The sequence below is a fragment of the Neovison vison genome, chromosome 4 (genome assembly GCF_020171115.1).
Source record: "Neovison vison isolate M4711 chromosome 4, ASM_NN_V1, whole genome shotgun sequence".
Lineage (NCBI taxonomy): Eukaryota > Metazoa > Chordata > Mammalia > Carnivora > Mustelidae > Neogale > Neogale vison.
In genome coordinates, this window is record NC_058094.1 from 187210552 (window position 1) to 187226997 (window position 16446).

At 37.1% G+C, this 16446-nt stretch overlaps 1 protein-coding gene across 1 annotated transcript in view; it reads left to right on the forward strand.

The window, feature by feature from the left end:
- Window positions 1-16446, forward strand: part of AVL9 (AVL9 cell migration associated) — a 62342-nt gene that overhangs the window by 21661 nt on the left and 24235 nt on the right. The window contains exons 2-8 of the mRNA XM_044246335.1: window positions 2281-2401; window positions 4008-4093; window positions 6868-6939; window positions 10344-10433; window positions 11753-11819; window positions 12651-12691; window positions 13407-13445. Coding sequence (XP_044102270.1) covers window positions 2281-2401; window positions 4008-4093; window positions 6868-6939; window positions 10344-10433; window positions 11753-11819; window positions 12651-12691; window positions 13407-13445 — 516 coding nt within the window. The remainder of the gene's footprint in view (window positions 1-2280; window positions 2402-4007; window positions 4094-6867; window positions 6940-10343; window positions 10434-11752; window positions 11820-12650; window positions 12692-13406; window positions 13446-16446) is intronic.

Consider the following 16446-nt stretch of genomic DNA (forward strand, 5'->3'; position numbering starts at 1 on the left):
GTGATTCTTAATATCACGTTCAACGTTAGTGTATACAATTGACCCTTGAACGATGTGGGAGTTAGAGATGCCATGTATAACTTTTGACTCCTCCAAAATTTTACTAATAGCCTGTTGACTGGAAGTCTCACCGACAACATGGACAGTTGATTAATACATATTTTGGATATTATTTGTGTCATATACTTTATTCTTACAATAAAGTAGGCTAAAGAAAATGTTAAAATCATACAGAAGTGAAAATACAGTACTGTACTATATTGAAATTTGCTTATATGTGGACCTGTGTGGTTGAAAACTGTGTTCAAGGAGCAACTGTATATTATTATTGCATTATAAATTCCTATATAAATATATATATTTTTAAAGACTTTCTTTATTTGACAGACAGGGATCACAGGTAGGCAGAGAGGCAGGCAGAGGGAGAGGAGGAAGCAGGCTCCCCACAGAGCAGAGAGCCCCAGGACCCTGGGATCATGACCTGAACCTATGGCAGAGGCTTAACCCACTGAGCCACCCAGGTGCCCCTGTATAAATATATTTTGAAAGAAAATTAAATGCAAATCACCTAGAACTTCTAAGTCAATATAATAATCCAAATCCTGTGCGTTTAATTCTTCTTTCCTCTCCAAAAGTCTCGTTGAAATAACAAAAATAGAAACACAGGGAAAATGCTGATAAACTCAGGTAATTGGAAACTGAGAGTGTACTAAAACTGTTATTTCTAAATGACATAGTGTTGGAAGGATTTCATTGAACTTTTCATTGATAAATTCTCAATATTAAAAAATTATCTGAAATGTTGATTAATGCCCACCCATTCTCCTGCAATTCTCCTGCCAACTCATCATCAAAAATATAGCTCAGAGAGGTGCCTGAGTGGCTCAGTGGGTTAAAGCCTCTGCCTTCGGCTCAGGTCATAATCCCAGGGTCCTGGGATGGAGCCCCGCATTGGGCTCTCTGCTCAGCAGGGAGCCTACTTCCCTTCCTCTCTCTCTTTCTGCCTGCCTCTCTACCTATTTGTGTTCTCTGCCAAATAAATAAAATCTTTAAATATATATATATATATAGCTCAGAGCTACAAGTATTATGAGCAAGGGAGCCAATTGATGAGAAGCAAACCTAGATCTTGGCTCAAACTTCTCATTCGTCCTTGTTGGACCTCTTCTATTCAATTCAGTAGGATATTGGTTTTTCTCAGGGCTTCATGGCTGTTTGATGTAATTCACAAATATAAATCTCCAATCTTTTTTTTTTTTTTTAAAGATTTTATTTATTTGACAGAGATCACAAGCAGGCAGAGAGGCAGGCATAGAGAGAGGGAAGCAGGCTCCCTGCTGAGCACAGAGCCCGATGTGGGGCTCCATCCCAGGACCCTGGGACCATGACCTGAGCTGAAAGCAGAGGCTTTAACCCACTGAGCCACCCAGGTGCCCCATAAATCTCCAATCTTGTCACTACCACTTTACCTGCTATCCTCCTATGCATATTAAAATCTGAACACCTTTAAATCAGGGGAAAAGACTTAGAAATCTTTCCTCCTCTTACTCCTTTTTTCTTCTTCTTATGTATAATAGGTTTGCTGAAGATGCCAAATGGCATCAGTAAGTGTAGCTTATCCTTACATCTGTCATTCACAGTCTAAAAAGTATTTTTGCCAGGGGACGTCTGGATAGCTTAGTTGAGCATTGGACTCTTGATTTTGGCTCATATCATAATCTTAGGGTCATGAGATCCAGCCCTGTGTTGGCTCTGAGCTAAATGAGGAGTCCACTTGGGATTTTCTCTCTCTCCCTCTGCCCTCCTCCCCATGTGCACTCTCTTGCTCTCTCTAAAGTAAATTTTTTATTTTTAAAGATTTTGTTTATTTATTTGCTAGAGAGCCCAGAGAGAGTGAGTACAAGCAGGGTAGGCAAAAGGAGAAGCAGGCTCCCTGTTGAGCGAGGAACCTGATCTGTGGGCCTCAATTCCAGGACCCTAGGATCTTGAGCTTAGCCAAAGGCAGACACTTAACCAACTGAATCACCCAGGCATCCCTAAAGTAAATAAATCTTAAAAAATTGTTGCTGCCAGGGCACCTGAGTGGCTCAGTGGGTGTGGGCTTGAGATACTGACTCAGGTCATGATCACATGTGTTGTACTCCACACAGCGGGAAGTCTGCTTGAGAGTTTTCTCCCTCTCTCTCAAATTAAACAATCTTAAAGTATTTTTGCCTATCAGGATAAAATGCTCCCTTGATCATGATAAAAGCTTTTGGCTAATATTCCTTACTATTTTAGGTTGAATTCTCTTACCCGCCCCTGATTCCAGGAGATGGTCATGACAGCCCCACTTTACCTGAAGAATGGAAGTATTTGCCCTTCCTTGCCTTACCAGATGGCGCACACAACTACCAGGAAGGTATGTAAACAATGGAGCAATTAGTAGGTGCCTTTTTTTTTCTAATTTACCAAGACATCTTAGAGTCTGAGTATTTTGGTAAATGAAAGACCTTTGGCTTCTTATAACTACTCATAAAATATTTAAATGCTTGTTTGGAGATGACTAGTCGTGCACTAGAAGATTTCCAGAGGAGTGCTGGGTTTATGTTGGTAATGTTAATGAGCGTTAGCTATTCTTTTGCCAGGAGAGCAAAGTAAGTGGCCAGATTAGGACATGTGCTACTGGTAGCACTTCCTGCATTTATCCTCAGACTCCTTTCAGAGGGAAACTAAAGGGCTTAGCTGTACTAGCTACCAATTGACTAGGTAGCTGCAGCTCTAGCTGCAGACATACTGATTAATACTCCAGTGCCCACCTGGGATTACCTCTCCACCCCTGGAACCACTGCTATTACAGTGCTCTGCTTAAAAGTTTACATGCAAGGGGTGGCTGGCTGGCTTAATTGGTAGAGCGTGCAACTCTGGATTTTGGGTAAGTTCAAGCCCCATGTTGGGTGTAGGGATTACTTAAAGATAAAATCTTTTTTAATTTTTTAAAAAAGATTTATTTATTTGACAGACAGAGATCACAAGTAGGCAGAGAGGCAGGCAGAGAGAGGGGGGAAGCAGGCTCCCCGCTGAGCTGAGACCCTGAATCGGGGCTCGATCCCAGGATCCTGAGGTCATGATCTGAGCCAAGGCAGAGGCTGAACCACTGAGCCACCCAGGTGCCCCAACCTACAGAAAAATTGAAAGAATAGCATAGTAGATAGCCCATAAATTGTGTGTGTGTACAGTTTTGCCTCTCCTATTTGAAAGTCTAACACCATGTTGCAGACATTATGACAGTTTACCTCTAAATACTTCAGCATGCACTCTTAAGAATAATAGGCTCATTCCTCAGGATAATTTCCAGTACCATTATGACAGCTAAGAGGTTTAACAGTAATTCAGTAATTGTCTTAATTATCTAATCTGTGTTCAAATTTCTCCAGTTATTCTAAGAATTTCTTGGATCAATCCAAGATTCATGTGTTACCTTTTGTTTGTATGATTCTCTACCTCTTTCAATCTGAAATAAAGTATATTCTTTGGTTAAAATTTTTTAAATTTAAATTCAGTTAACATAATGTATTATTAGTTTCAGAGGTAGAGGTCAGTGATTCGTCAGTCTTATATAATACCCAGTGTTCCTTAGATCCCATGTGCTCCTTAATGTCCATCACCCAGTTACTTCAGTCCCCACCACCCCCTTCCCTCCAGCAACCCTCAGTTTGTTTCCTATGATTAAGAATCTCTTACGGTTTGATAAAGTATTTTCTGAGATAAATAATTGTAGTTTCAGTTTTAACCTGTTCTATAACTCAGTCCTGTGGACTTTTTGAGAATGTGCATGATTGAATGTACATAGTAAAGCAATAAGATGGATTCTAAGAAACCAGTGATGCTAGAAGTAGGTATGACATGGGTTCCTTGTTACATCATCATTTTGGTTATAATTAACTGTATTATAATATTTCAGTTTACATTATTTATTAATAAGGATAATTCACTTTGGTTTTTACATTTTTCTGTGTATCTCTTAGATACTGTCTTTTTTCACTTGCCACCCAGAAATGGAAATGGAGCCACAATATATGGTATCTCCTGCTATCGACAAATTGAAGCCAAGGTATGATCGTTACAGTGAACAACAACAACAGAACACTGATATTATTTTAGATTTTTATAAACAATTTGAAGTTGTTTTCCCTGTAGTACCAGTTTATTCACATTACTGTTTTTGTAAGTTGACATGGGTAACTATAATTACCATAAAATATTTTGCCCATTGTTTTTATATAGCAATACCTAAATTATCCATTTGTCTTGAAAATACTGTATTTAAACTTTTATAGTGTTCTTGAATTTTCTTTTTCTAGTGTTTTATATATAATTTTAGAAAAATGAAGTGATAATATATGTTGTTCTTTAAGCAGCTGTTTAGAATTAGTGGAAGGTACTTGAGTAGCTTTGAAATACGTGCATTTTGTCTTAATTATCTACAACTAAGGTTTTGTTGATTCTTAAATTCCCTGCCAGCCAATTCCTGAAAACTGTAATAACTCTAATTAATAAATTAAGCCAAGATGGGTAGCTTCCCCTTTCATGCTGGTTTGCTCCTGAGCAGCACTAGTTTTTTGTGGTGAAGGTACTCTGAGTAAATATCTCTTGCCTATCATGACATCATTAATACTCTAAAGTAGTGAGTGTTTCTTAACATCACTGTACATTGGAGTGACCTGGAGAGCTTCAACTACTAGAGCTGACTGGGTCCCAGCTCCAGAAACTTTGATTTAATGTTCTGGTTATCAGGAGTTTTTAAAAGCTCCTCGGGTGATCGCATCATGTGGCCAAGATTGCAAACCGCTGCTCTAAAACAGTGATTTTTAACCGGAATTACCTGGAGACTTTTTAAATACACACCTGGCCTTTCCTTCTGCTGTGACTAAATTAGAGTATCTGGGAGTAGAGCTTAGGCAATTATGAATTTTAAAAGCTTCCTCAGGTGAATAATTAACTTCATCTTTTAAAATTTATGTTAGCTTTTTATAATGACCACTTCAATCATGCAAATAAATTAAAAGAATTGTATGATGAACACCTGTATGCCTACCATCTAGATTCAACAAATGTCAGCATTCTAGCACACGCACTTGGAGAATGTGTCTGTATTTTTCCCTAAGTCATTTCAAAATAAATGGCAGGTGTAAATTCCACCTTAAAGTAGTTAACAGCTGTAAAATCGCCCTTCATGCACAGGGCCTGGAACATCGGACACACCTAGTAAAATATTTATGGAATGAGTAACTGGATTTAAAGATAAAGATAAGCCTGAGAGTAAGAGTTAGTCTGATAGCTTTGTACGTTTGATTGCTTCATATACTGTTACCCTTAATGTTTCTCTGAGATGAACTGAATCCCTCTCCCCCCACCTCCTGTTCTTGGATATCTGTTCCTTTTACCGTCATCTCCTATAGGTTGTGTAAGCACTAGTAAAATTCTCCAAAGCTGTTAACATTAACAACAGTTGTCATGCTCTGCATAGCCTTTAAATGGCATTTCATACTGCCTGTCTTCCTCACCCCCTGGGTCTGACCCACTCGCAGTATGTGGAGGTTGCCATTTTCTCCAAATTTTCTATCCTCATCCGATAACCAGAGGGATAAGACCCGGTACCAGAAGGACCTAGAGTGTAGGAGAAAGACTGATGCCCTTTGAGTGAAAGTGAGACCTGATAGATGAGTCCAATCAAGGCAGAGAGGTAGAAAACAGATTGAGGGAAAGCTCTCTGTCCTTGACTTAGTTTAATAAAGAGTCATCAGTCATCAGCCAGTTAAGGCACTGAGGTTCCTTTGTCCTTAGGACAGGTCCAAGGAGGTGACAGGCAGTAGTACACTACAGAGGGGAAGAATAGTTCTTACTTCCCTCACAGAATTATCTTGAGGTTGATCAAATGAAGGCTTGTTCCTTACTAGCAGAGAACTATAGACATCTCATGTGGTCATCCTCAGAATCCTCAAGACCTAGGGCTGGGCTGCAATACCCGTTTGCCAGGATAAAGTCCGAGCAGCATAGAATAACCCCCTTATCTTCTCCACACTCTGTATGGTCTGGCTGTGCAGGTGGGGAGAAGTCAGTCTAATTAAAGATTGTGCAGTTCCTAGTGACAGGTGCCAAGAGGTTATGATACAGGTTTCTTGGGTCTGATGTACAGTGTGAATAAATGCTTGCAGCTCTTAGCCGTTTTTGATCAATGAAGCACTTTTTTATTAATATTTTTCTTTGTGTGTTAAGGAGGAACCGTAACTCTCTGTAGCTGTACATATAACCCTTTTCTCCTAAAGAGGAGTCTGTCAGTGCTCCTGTATTTTTCATTTTTGGTCAAAGCAGGAAGTAAATACTTTAGAACTGTTAAATATATAAATAAAGTGAATAAAGTTTAGTGTTCTGCATGGTAGCATTTGCTAACACACACGAAAAAAAGAACAACTACCTTAACAAAACTGTTGCCAGTTCTTCCATCTTGGGAGTTTTTGTCATATCTTAAACTAACCTCTTCTCACAGGAACAGTAGTCTCTGAAAGGGTGCCCATTTTCAAACCAGAATCAAGGACATTTGATTTTCATTATGGGTGTGGCAACTTACATAGAAAGTATTCTCCATCATACAGTAAGTTCCTTGAGAGTAGGGACTATCTCTCGAGGTTACATTCCTAGTGCCTACCAGATTCTAGCACAGTTTCCTGGCTGACTCAGTCAATAAATATTTTCTGAGATTCTCAATATATTTGGATTTTAACTAAAGGTAAGAAATTTTTTCTATCTTCCTGCTATTTTTATGTTGAAAGATGATGATTTTAAAATATCTCTATGGAATATTTCTAATAATGACTGTTCACATAGGCATTGAAAGTACGGCAAGCAGATATCACCAGAGAGACCGTTCAGAAAAGTGTCTGTGTTCTAAGCAAGTTGGTAAGAGACCAAATAACTTGTTAATGTGTTTGTTAAAAATTCATGCCAGATTTTTACTTGAGAATAAGGCACTATTAGAATAAGGAGAGATTTATGGAAACAGTAATAGATTAAAATTCATTAGGGGCTCTTATTTATTGTCGTGCATCTCCTCTTTCTCTTTGCCTTTCAGCAGTGTTATTCTCATTTGCCCCTCTATCCACAACTAGATAAGACGAAGGAAATCTCCTAGCTAGGTATTCGGAAAAAAGGTTGACATTTGACCAAAATGAGGTAGCTGATAATATTTCATTTATCCGTTTTTATTTTGTTCTTAAGACTTCAGGTAAATAATGTATTACTAAAACTCAAAATATCATAAGTGCTCAGATTTTATTCATGATTTAAAAGTACATGACTCTTGGGGGACGCCTGGGTGGCTCAGTTGGTTAAGCGGCTGCCTTTGGCTCAGGTCATGATCCTACCGTCCTGGGATCGAGTCCCACATCGGGCTCCTTGCTCGGCAGGGAGCTGCTTCTCCCTCTGCCTCTGCCTACCATTCCACCTGCCTGTGCTCGTGCTCTCTCTCTCTCCCTCTAACAAATAAATAAATAAAAATCTTTAAAAAAAAAAAAATAAAAGTACATGACCCTTGCTATGAAAAATTATAACCTTAACCTGCTCTTTAAAAACTTAAAATTTGGGGGGCACCCAGGGTGGCTCAGTGGGTTAAGTATCTGACTCTTATTTCAGCTCAGGTCATGATTTCAGATTTACTTGAAGTTGAGCTCAGGGTAGGGCTCTGCACTCAGCAGGAAGTCAGCCTGGGATTCTCTCTCCATCTGCCCTCCCTGTGCTCCTGTGGGCATGCTCTGGACTCTCTAGAAATAAAATAAAATCTTAAAAAACTTAAAATTTTTGAGGAACAGAAATGACATAATGAATTGTGCAATAATGTACTTTAAAATTATTTCATCTGTGTACAGGTTGATCAGATGCAAGTGTATATTTTAACTTTTATTTTTTGAAGAAAATATATAACATCTGTTATTTTTCATAGCTCTTTGTTAAATCATTCATAGTGTTCCTTTTTTTTTTTTTTTAAACTAATGGGATAATAACACCTTCACAAATAACATCAAATGACTAATTCTACATGTAAATATAATCTCCCAAATCTCCTTTGTGGGGAGAAAATCTAGATCTCAGTCATATTAATTATCTTACAACTATATGATTACTGAATACAGACATTTCTGCATTTAACCTAAATAAAAATGGAGACTATTTCATTTGCTTAGTCACCAAATGTATGTAGGTTTTGTTTAATTATTTCTTCTGTATTTCCCAGTTTCTTTCTTTTCTTTCTTTTAAAGATTTTATCCATTTGAGAGACAGCTTGGGGAGGGGGTGCAGAAGGAAAAGGGGAGGGAGAAACAGACTCCCCACTGAGCAGGGAACCCGAGACAGGGCTCAGTGCCACGACCCTGAGATCATGACCCGAGCTGAAGGCAGTTGCTTAACAGACTGAGCCACCTAGGTGCCCCCTAGGTGAAATTGCCCCCTTGTCCAATTTCTTATATCCACAGACAGTTTAAATGTAGTTTGCTTAATATATGTTGAATTCTGCAAAATAGGATTTCTTTGGGCTTTTACTACTAAGCTTAAAAAAAAAAACCCTAAATAATGATAGTTTATACTGTGGGACTTAATAATAAGATTTTGAGGATCAGATATTGCTTCCAAGATCATAATTTTAAATAGAGAACAAGAATAGACTCCTTTAAAAAAAAAAAAATGGTTGTTAAAGACCCCACTATCAGAACATTGGTAGATAGCACCTAGATAGTTTCCAGAAGGATAGCCTAAAAAGTAGACATCAGTGAATACTTTTTTTATACTGGGCCAGATGATCAAGGAATAGGAGTACCAGATATTAAAGCAAGTGTGACATGCTGAAAGACATCCTGAGTAATCTTTCTTCAAGGAAGAATTATAATAACAATAAATACCATTCATCAGGTCCCTGTAGGTTATGTATTAATCCTATACCAGATACTTTTCAGATGTAATTGTCATTTGAATCCTCATATAAAAGTAGTGAGATCTAAGTATTTATTGCTCTATTTTACAAATAGATGAGAGAAAATATATCTCTCATAAACTTATTATGTGATAAAATTGGGGTGAAAATCTGATTTTAGCTGTCTTTAAACAGCATAAGGGATGGGGGAGCTAGCTCACGCAAGAGCGTTTGGTGGTTTATAGTGATTATAGTCTTTATATATAAAAACATGAAAATATATATAAGATCTATATTTAAAATATATAAAATGTGACTATACTTAGATACTTTATTTTTTTTTTAAGATTTTATTTATTTATTTGACAGACAGAGATAACAAGTAGACAGGCAGAAAGGCAGGCAGAGAGAGGGGGGGAAGCAGGCTCCCTGCCAAGCAGAGAGCCTGATGGGGGCTTGGCTTGATCCCAGGACTCTGAGATCATGCCCTGAGCCGAAGGCAGAGGCTTAACACACTGAGCCACCCACGTGCCCATATATTAAGTAATTTAGATGGTAATAATATATTAACAGGGATATTGGTCGGGGGAGCTCTTCCGGTATTGTTTTAATTAATTAGATATATAAACAACATTGTCTCTGCATTCTTAGAAGAACAGAGAAATCAGGAAACATCTAGGAAAGAACATTGAAAATAAAAAGGATGGAAACAGTAGAATTAAGGAATTAAGAATTTTTATTAAATAAAAATAAAAATAAGAATTAAGGAATTAAGGAAATAAGAATTAATAAATAAAATAAGAATTAAGGAATAAAAATAAGAATTAAGGAATAATTTTGTTGAAGGATGAAAAAGAATATTTTTATAAAGGACATGGACTAGTTGTTCCAAGCCTCTGTAGAATGCAAAAAAGGGAAGTGAACTTAGTTTAATTATGAATGTTCAACTAGATAATAAGAACTGGCCATTATAAGGATGATTAAGTGTCACCACACACCAGCAGAACAGTGCAGAATTAGAATGTTTTAAATTTTGTAATAGCCAGCGTTTAAATGCTTTCCAAGTGCCAGACACTCTGAGTGCTTTCACCTGTGTTACTTAATTCTGGAAACAACCGCATGAGATGTACTGTCCTTTCATATGCCAGTGTTCACATCAGTAAGCAGATGTGGAGAGGTTCTGTGCCCAGGTTATGTCACTGAGCGGTAAGAGCAGAAGTGTGTCAGGCACTTTCCAGCAGCAGCCATAGAGCTGGAACAGGTGATTTAACAACTTTTAGCTGTGAATAATAAAGATACTAAAGTTAAAGTGAGTTTTTCCTCCCTGTTCTTTTAATTACAAAGTTGTAAGATGTTTATCTGTTATTATTATCAAACTAATAGTGTTTTTTTTTTCTCTAAGCCTCTCTATGGCTTACTTCAAGCAAAACTTCAGCTCATTACACATGCGTATTTTGAAGAGAAGGATTTTTCCCAAATTTCCATCCTAAAGGTAACTATATCCCTCTTTAGATATATTTGGCTGAAGGCAGATTCATGAATCAGTTACTCTCGTCAGTAATACTGTGAAGATAATCTTGTTAGCTTAAGAAAGACATTCTTCTTTGAAAGTAACATTGACCCTACTATGATCCAGCAATTGCACTACTAGTTATTTATCCAAAGGATATATAAATACAGATTTGAAGGGGTATGTATACCCCAAATGTACTTTAAAGCAGCATTAGCAACAATAGCCAAACTATGGAAAGAGCCCAGGTGTCCATTGATTGATGAATGGATAAAGAAGATGTGGTATGAAATCTTGTCATTTGCAGTGACATGCATGGAGCTAGACTGTATTATGCCAAGCAAAAGAAGTCAGAGAAAAATACCATATGATTTCACTCATGGTGGAATTTAAGAAGCAAAACAAATGAACATATGGAAAGGGAAGGGAAAAAAAGGGAGAGAGGGAAACAAACCATAAGAGACTCTTAAGGCTGGAGAACAAACTGCTGAGGGTTGATGGAGGGAGGTGCGTTGGGGATGGGCTATGGTACCCAGTATTTAGGAGGGCATTTGTTGTGATGAGCACTGGCTTTTGTATGTAAATGCTGAATCACTGAAATCTTCCAAAACCAGTATTGTACTGTATATTAACTAGATTTTAAATAAAAATTTAAGAAGAAACAAAATCCCACAGAGATTTGCAAATTGAGAAGAGGAAATAACATTGAAAGGCAAGGATCTGTCCAGAATGTATAGTTGAAATTTATTGTTTAACCAAACTGCCTTTAATTAGGAAATAATGACCACAAATGGCTATAATTAACATAAGTGTTTCTGTTAGTGGATAGTACCTCTTTTGCTATGGCATTGCTTCTCTAAATTTGCTTGTTTTATTAATATACCGCACAATATGTTTATCAGTTTTCTGGTTCCAATCTCCCAAAGCAAAAAAAACAAACAAAAAAAACCAGACTACATGACTGTTTTAATATGTGTTTCTTTGGGCTGCTATGAATGTACAGAACATGGATCTCACCTGGATTTTAGTGAGTATAGCACAGTTAGGTGTTTAGCAAGAAAAGTAGAGGGAACTTAGCCTAGAATCCATACCACCATGTGAGTGAACTAATAAGCCCTAAAATGAAGAGGAAGAGAAGGAGGGAGTGCTGGAAACTGGTAAGGTTTCAGAGAGAGACTTCTATTGTTAGTGTCAAAACAAACAGCCTCAGTTAAAGAACCAATTTTTTCCTGGTCATCATACTGCTAATTTAGTGTCTGAAATGATTGTAAAATGTTCTAAGTTGAATCTGTATTTTATAGGAGCTTTATGAGCATATGAATAGTTCCTTGGGAGGAACTTCATTAGAAGGATCCCAAGTGTATCTTGGTAAGTCACTTTTTTACAAATCAGAAGAAATGCCTTCATTTCTTTACATTTGGTAAACTGAGTTGCATGTAAAACTTCATAATCAAAGTTAAATTTCTGTATGGGATCTAAGTTTAAATTATTCAGTGTTTGATGTTGCTGATACCTTAAATATCTTCTTAACCAGTATTTATTTCTACTGAGAAAGGTTATAACGTAATTGTAGCAGTATTTAGAACTATTATCCTATAAAGCAAATTTCTGCTTCTGAGAATAATAATGGAAGTTTTTTCATTTTCTTATGATAATGCTGGCCAAGTCAGTTCCCTCTTATAACTGCTTAGCTCTTTTTATGCTAAGATTGTTCAAGTTGGGAGTTTTGTTTGATTTATACTGTTTTGATAATCCAGAATATCATTGGTATCCAAGGTGCTCAATAGGCACTTGGTAAATATCCTTTCTGTGATGAAAAGCTAATAAAGTAGCCATTAGCCTTATGTGGCTGTTTACATTTAGATTAGAATCAATAAAAGTTAAATAAAGTTAAAAAGTCCTTTTGTCAGTAGACTTGCTGCATTTCAGATGTTCATTGGCCATATGTAGCTGCTGTATTGAGCAATGCAGATTAGAACATTTCTATTATTGTAGGAAGTTCTGTTGGATCCTGCTATGTTTGACATAGCATATAATTCTGAGCATATAGGTTACATAACAGATATTATGTAAATATTTTAATATTCCCATATTCTTACTATTCCTATTTTTACCTACCTTTCCTTTGGTGGGAAGAAACTTTCTTTGACAAAACCCATATGTTGTCATCACAGATCAGCTTTTTTGGTAACATTGTAGGTCTGTCTCCTCGAGATCTTGTGCTTCATTTTCGACACAAGGTATGATACCTTTTATTTAATTTATAATGTCCTAAACCTGTGTTCATTTAACTGAGCATATTCTCTTGCTGCAAGGTTGAATACAGATTGTAGCATACCATATTTTATTTCTTCTAAGACAGTTCTTAGATAAAAGTTGAAAATGTTGGTAGAGCTGATAGATGTTTTTTAAAATATAGGAATACTGTTTCTGTGCAGAAGAGGATTATTTTTTCTCTTGTCTTTGTAATTTCAGATGTTGTGAAATTAGAGTGGAAAGGAATGTGTTTTAATGTCACAGAGTAGTTTATATGTTGCTCTAAGAATGAAACATTTTCTAATAAAATATCTATACTTACATCTTGTGATCTTTATTATTAAAGATATGTTGACTGGGACTTACACACATTGACCATTCATTAATATACATTTATTGAGTATCTGCTGTGTAAGTGCCCCGGACATCCAATGAATAGTCCCTTCCCTTGAAGGAGCTTGCAGATATTTCAAGCAAAAATAACATAACTCCTTCCAAAAAGCATAATTTGTTAGAGATTTAAGTGGTTCTTAGTAAATACATAATTTTAAAATTTTCAGTATGTTCATAATTTTCAATGTAGTTTTAAGCACTGTAGTTAATATTGATTAAATGATATATGATTGTGTTTGAGGAAGGGAAAAGGCAAATGAGTAATAGGCTTGAGTTTCTTATTTTAATATAATATTTTTTCTTTAGGTCTTAATCCTGTTTAAACTAATTCTTCTTGAAAAAAAGGTGAGATTTGAAGGAATATTTAACATGGGTTGACATTCCTTAAATACTATATAGAATTATCGAGCTCCTGGGTGGCTCAGTGGATTAAGCCTCTGCCTTCGGCTCAGGTCATGATCTCAGGGTCCTGGGATCAAGCCCCGCAAAGGGCTCTCTGCCCAGCAGGGAGCCTGCTTCCTCCTCTCTCTCTGCCTGCCTCTCTGCCTACTTGTGATCTCTCTCTCTATCAAATAAATAAATAAAATCTTTTAAGAAAAAATTTTAAAAAAATACTATATAGAATTAAAACTAATGGTAAAGTATAAATTAAAACTTTTTTTGCCTGTCATATTTTGGTAGACTGAAGCACATATTCTTGTTCACTACCACAGAAGTATAAATTTGTTTAGTCTTCTCTAGGGGCAGTTTGACATTAACCAATTTAAACAGACTTAAATAATAGTGAAATGATGTATTGGGTTATTGCAGACTTCATGGCCGATTGATTGAATGGTTCTACTGTATAATTAACTATTGAGATTTTTTTCCATCTCTTTGCTCCACAGTCTGCAGTGCTAGCTTTATCCTGCGCCTGGTGTCCCTTGTAGTGTAGGTTAACTGCCAACAGTAATTGGTCTGTATGCTCTCTCACTTATAACTGGTGGTAGAGGGGTGTCTGGGTGGCTCAGTCAGTTGAGTCTTAGACTCTTGGTTTTGGCTCAGATCATGACCTCAGGATTGTGAGATCCAGCCCTGGGTCAGGCTCCTTGCTGAGTGGGGAGTCTGCTTGAGAGCCTCTTCCACTGCCCCTACCCCCACTGGTGCACGTGCACTCTCCCTCTCTCAAATAAATAAATAAATTGGGGTGCCTGGGTGGGCTAAGTCAGTTGAACAGCCGACTCTTGATTTCAGTTAAGTGGTCAACTTTTGATTTCGGCTCAGGTTGTAATTGCAAGGTTGGGGGATCCAGTGCCCCTATTGGGCTTTGTGATCTCTGTCAAATAAATAAATAAAATCTTTTTAAAAAAATGTTTATTCCTTTGGTCTAGTAGTTCTTCTTTTAGAGATTTATTTTCCAGAATTAATGTGAGTTGGACACAAAGCTCCATCTAAGACATTCTGTCACAGAATAATTTATAATAATGAGTAATCGGTGAATAAGTACTGGTTCATCTTATATATTGTGTATGATTCTAAATGAGTAAAGAGATTCTGAGAGTTTTTTATTATAAAGATGTTTCATTGAATGTTATGTGAAAGTTTGTCCAAGTACGTATCAAGCCCATGATCCCAATTTTATAAATTAATATATATTTATTAAAAAGAGACTGGAGGGTGCCCGGGTGGCTCAGCTGGTTAAGCGACTGCCTTCAGCTCAGGTCATGATCCTGGAGTCCCGGGATTGAGTCCCACATCGGGCTCCCTGCTCGGCAGGGAGTCTGCTTCTCTTGCTGACCTTTCTGCTCTCATGCTCTTTCTCTCTCATTCTCTCTCTGTCTCTCTCTCTCAAATAAACTTAAAAAATCTTTTTAAAAAAAAGAGACTGGAAGGAAAGACGTGAGCAATTTGGTGAGAATATAGGCTATATTTTTATTTATTCAAGATTTATTTATTATTTATTTAAAGTATGAGCAGGGGAGAAGGGCAGAAGGATAGGAGGAGAGGAGAGAAAGAATCTCAAACAGATTCTGCACTGAGCTCAGAGCCCGACAAAGGGCTCGATCTCAGGACCCTGAGATTTCTGAGCAGAAATCAAGAGTTGCACTTAACTGATTGAGTCACCCAAGTGAGCCTAGAATATATTTTTAAGAAGGAAATGCTTTGCTGGTTTTCTCTAATGAGTATGTATTTCTTCTTCAAAGAGAAAAAAGGTAATTTTTAAAATGGTGAATCTAACATACTATATATGTGCAATGTTTTAACTTTTTAAAAATGTTTTTAATTGTTGTAAAATACATGAAACACATAATTTATCATCTTAACCAGTTTTTAGTATATAGTTGAGTGGCATTAAGTACATTCACCATGTTGTTCTATCATCACCATCCATTCACAAACTCTTCATTATGCAAAACTAGAACTGTACTCATTAAACAGTAACTTCCTATTTTTCCCTCTCCATTGACAGTGACCCTTCTACTTACTGTTTCTATGAATTTGGCTAGTCTGAGTTCCTTATAAAAGTGAAATCATGCTGTTTTTGTCTTTTTGTGACTGGCTTCTTCACTAAGCATAGTGTCCTCAAGGCTCATCCCTGTATAACGTGTCAGAATTCCCTTCCTTTTAAAAAATGGCTGAGCAAGGGCAGCTGGGTGGCTCAGTGGGTTAAAGCCTCTGCCTTTGGTTCAGGTCATGATCTCAGGGTCCTGGGATTGAGCCCCGCATCTGGCTTTCTGCTGAGCGGGGAGCCTGCTTCCCTTCCTCTCTCTCTGCCTGCCTCTCTGCCTACTTGTAATCTCTGTCTGTCAAATAAATAAGTAAAATCTTCTTTAAAAAGGGGGGGGTGGGGTGGGGGGGTCATATCCATTGTATGTACGTACCATATTTTGTTTATCTGTTTGTCCTCTGATGGACACTTGGGTTGCTTCCATCTTTTGGCTCTCATGAAAAATGTTACTGTGAATGTTGGTATGCATAGATTTCTTCAACACCCTGCTTCCAGTTCTTTTGGGTATAGACCTAGAAGTGGTATTGCTGGGCCAGATGGTAATTCTATTTTCATTTTTTTTTGAGTAACCACCATACTGTTTTCCATAATGGCTGCACCATTTTATCTTCCTGTCAGCAGTGTACAAGGATTCCAGTGTTTATACATTCTTACCAACACTTGTTATTTTTTAGTTTTTTGATTGTAACCATCCTAATAGGTATGAGGTGGTATCTCCTGTTTTGAGTTGCATTTCCCTAATGGTTAGTAATGTTGAGCACCTTTTCATATGCTTATTGGTCATTTGTGTACTTTCCTTAAAGAAATGTCTGCTCAAGTCCTTTGCCCATTTTAATCAGGTTTTTTGGTGTTGTTTTT